The sequence below is a fragment of the Falco peregrinus genome, chromosome W, assembly GCF_023634155.1.
Source record: "Falco peregrinus isolate bFalPer1 chromosome W, bFalPer1.pri, whole genome shotgun sequence".
Taxonomy (NCBI): Eukaryota; Metazoa; Chordata; class Aves; order Falconiformes; family Falconidae; genus Falco; species Falco peregrinus.
Genome location: NC_073743.1, coordinates 9634125 through 9636010, shown reverse-complemented (window position 1 = coordinate 9636010; position 1886 = coordinate 9634125). Strand labels below are relative to the sequence as shown.

At 38.3% G+C, this 1886-nt stretch overlaps 1 protein-coding gene across 1 annotated transcript; it reads right to left on the bottom strand.

Moving 5' to 3' along the window:
- Positions 1-390: 390 nt before the first annotated feature.
- LOC129783217 (macrophage immunometabolism regulator-like) lies at positions 391-1548 on the bottom strand. Its single transcript, XM_055793096.1, is given in 3 exon segments — positions 391-697; positions 699-1060; positions 1534-1548. Coding segments are annotated over 3 exon segments (654 nt in total). The 3' UTR covers positions 391-420.
- Positions 1549-1886: the final 338 nt, after the last annotated feature.

The window sequence follows — 1886 nt, the reverse complement described above, 5'->3', positions numbered from 1 at the left end:
AACTTGAGCACTTAGCCAAAAGCAATTGCTAACATCAAGCCAAAATTAGCAATAACTGAGCAGACCATCAATTTTTCGGTATTAAGTTACCATAAATACTAGATAACTGTACAAAAAAACCCAAACCCAAATCCAAAAACCAGAAGCCTTTTCTTTGTTAAAAGGTGTCCAAATAAATATCTACCAACTGCAGTGAAATTTGCATTAGAAGCTACTTGCTCTGGAAAGATTTTTTTTCCCTCCAAGTATTTGTAACACAATGCACTGTCAAAATTCTATTCAGATACATTACTTTTTGATAACATTTAGCTGATACCGCCTACAAGGTGGACAGTCATGTACACAGTATGACAGTGGATTTTTGCAGCAACTAAGAAATAACCAGAAACTGTTTCTAAGTTCTAGATTATAGTTCATAGTTCATGTGTTATTTCTTACAAACATATGGTCCCCTCTAAGAGTAAGGTGTTGGAGCTGGTATCGTGGCATGTCTGTATCAGCAGTTTCCTTGATGCTCATTTTGTCTAAATTGAGGTAGTCCAGGGATTTAGAGTGAGCCCTTTTACCTTTTAAAAGGCAAAGAGGCAGGGGACCATGAAGTGCCTTGTAAGGTTCATATGGTAAAGCCTTAGTACATTTATCACCTGAGCTGGGCATCCGTCTCCTCCTCCTCCCCCCATTTACTGTTGGGATCTCATGGCTGATGGTACCTATGTCTAGTTTTGTACAAACGGGAGGAACATGCAAGTCCTGAATCAAGCTGCTTAGAGTGTAAGTTAGGCCTGGATTCCCCTTTATTATCTTCATTTCCGGTATACTTTTGGGCTAATTTTAGCAGCTTCTCTCCAGTCGTAAAGCCAACCAGGTAGTTAGGATCCATACAAAGGATCTGATAGCCTGAAACTGTCCGTTGCATTGGTGAGCATGGGGTACTGGAACATTGTGGTTTTGCTGCTTCTGTTTTGCCTGCAGAACTGACCTCTGCAAGAGGTACAGGGAGGGTAGATATGGTAGTTCTGGACTCTCCGTTTATGTCCATTTTAAGCAATATGCTATTCTCCTAAAAATAAAACAGAGATTGATGACAAATAGAGCCTTTAGCCAATAATGGAACTGAGAAAGGATCTCAGAAATCAGATTTATCACCCAGAAATCATAACCAGTACTCCTCTATTTGTTTTTGTCTTACACTCTACAGAGTGTCTCATAAGCAAAACTATCACTGACATCTGCCTTTAAAAATTTTGGTCCCATTTTTAATAAAAAATACTATAAATATAATCTTGATATTCTTAAATATGTTAAAAACATATCCTTGAGTAGTACTGTACAAAAACCTGAAGTATCATTCAACTCTATTTTTTAATTCTTTAAGTCTATTTGATCCCTTATAACCCTTTCCTTTGAGGCCATCTACATCCATTAGCACATCCACAGTAATTTCTCCTGTACTCAGCTCCATATTTTTTCCATTCACAATAGTATTAGTAAACATATTTTTTTTTTAAAAAAAAGGTATCTAACAGTTACTACCTCAGGCATAACCATGGACTATATGTGTATATGTGATCTACTGGGTACTGCAGTTTCCCTGTGGTGGGTTGACCTTGCCTGGCCACCAGGTGCCCACCAAGCTGTTCTATCACTCCCCCTCCTCAGCAAGGGTGAAGGAGAAAAATAAAATGAAAAAGCTCATGGGTCAAGATAAGGACAGGGAGATCACTCAGCAATTACCATCACGGGCAAAACAGATTTGACTTAGGTAAATTAATTTAATTTTTGACAATCAAATCAGAGTAGGATAAGAAATAAGAACAAATCTAATAACTCCTTCCCCTCACACACACCCCCCTTCTTCTCAGGCTTGACTTCACTCCCAAATTATC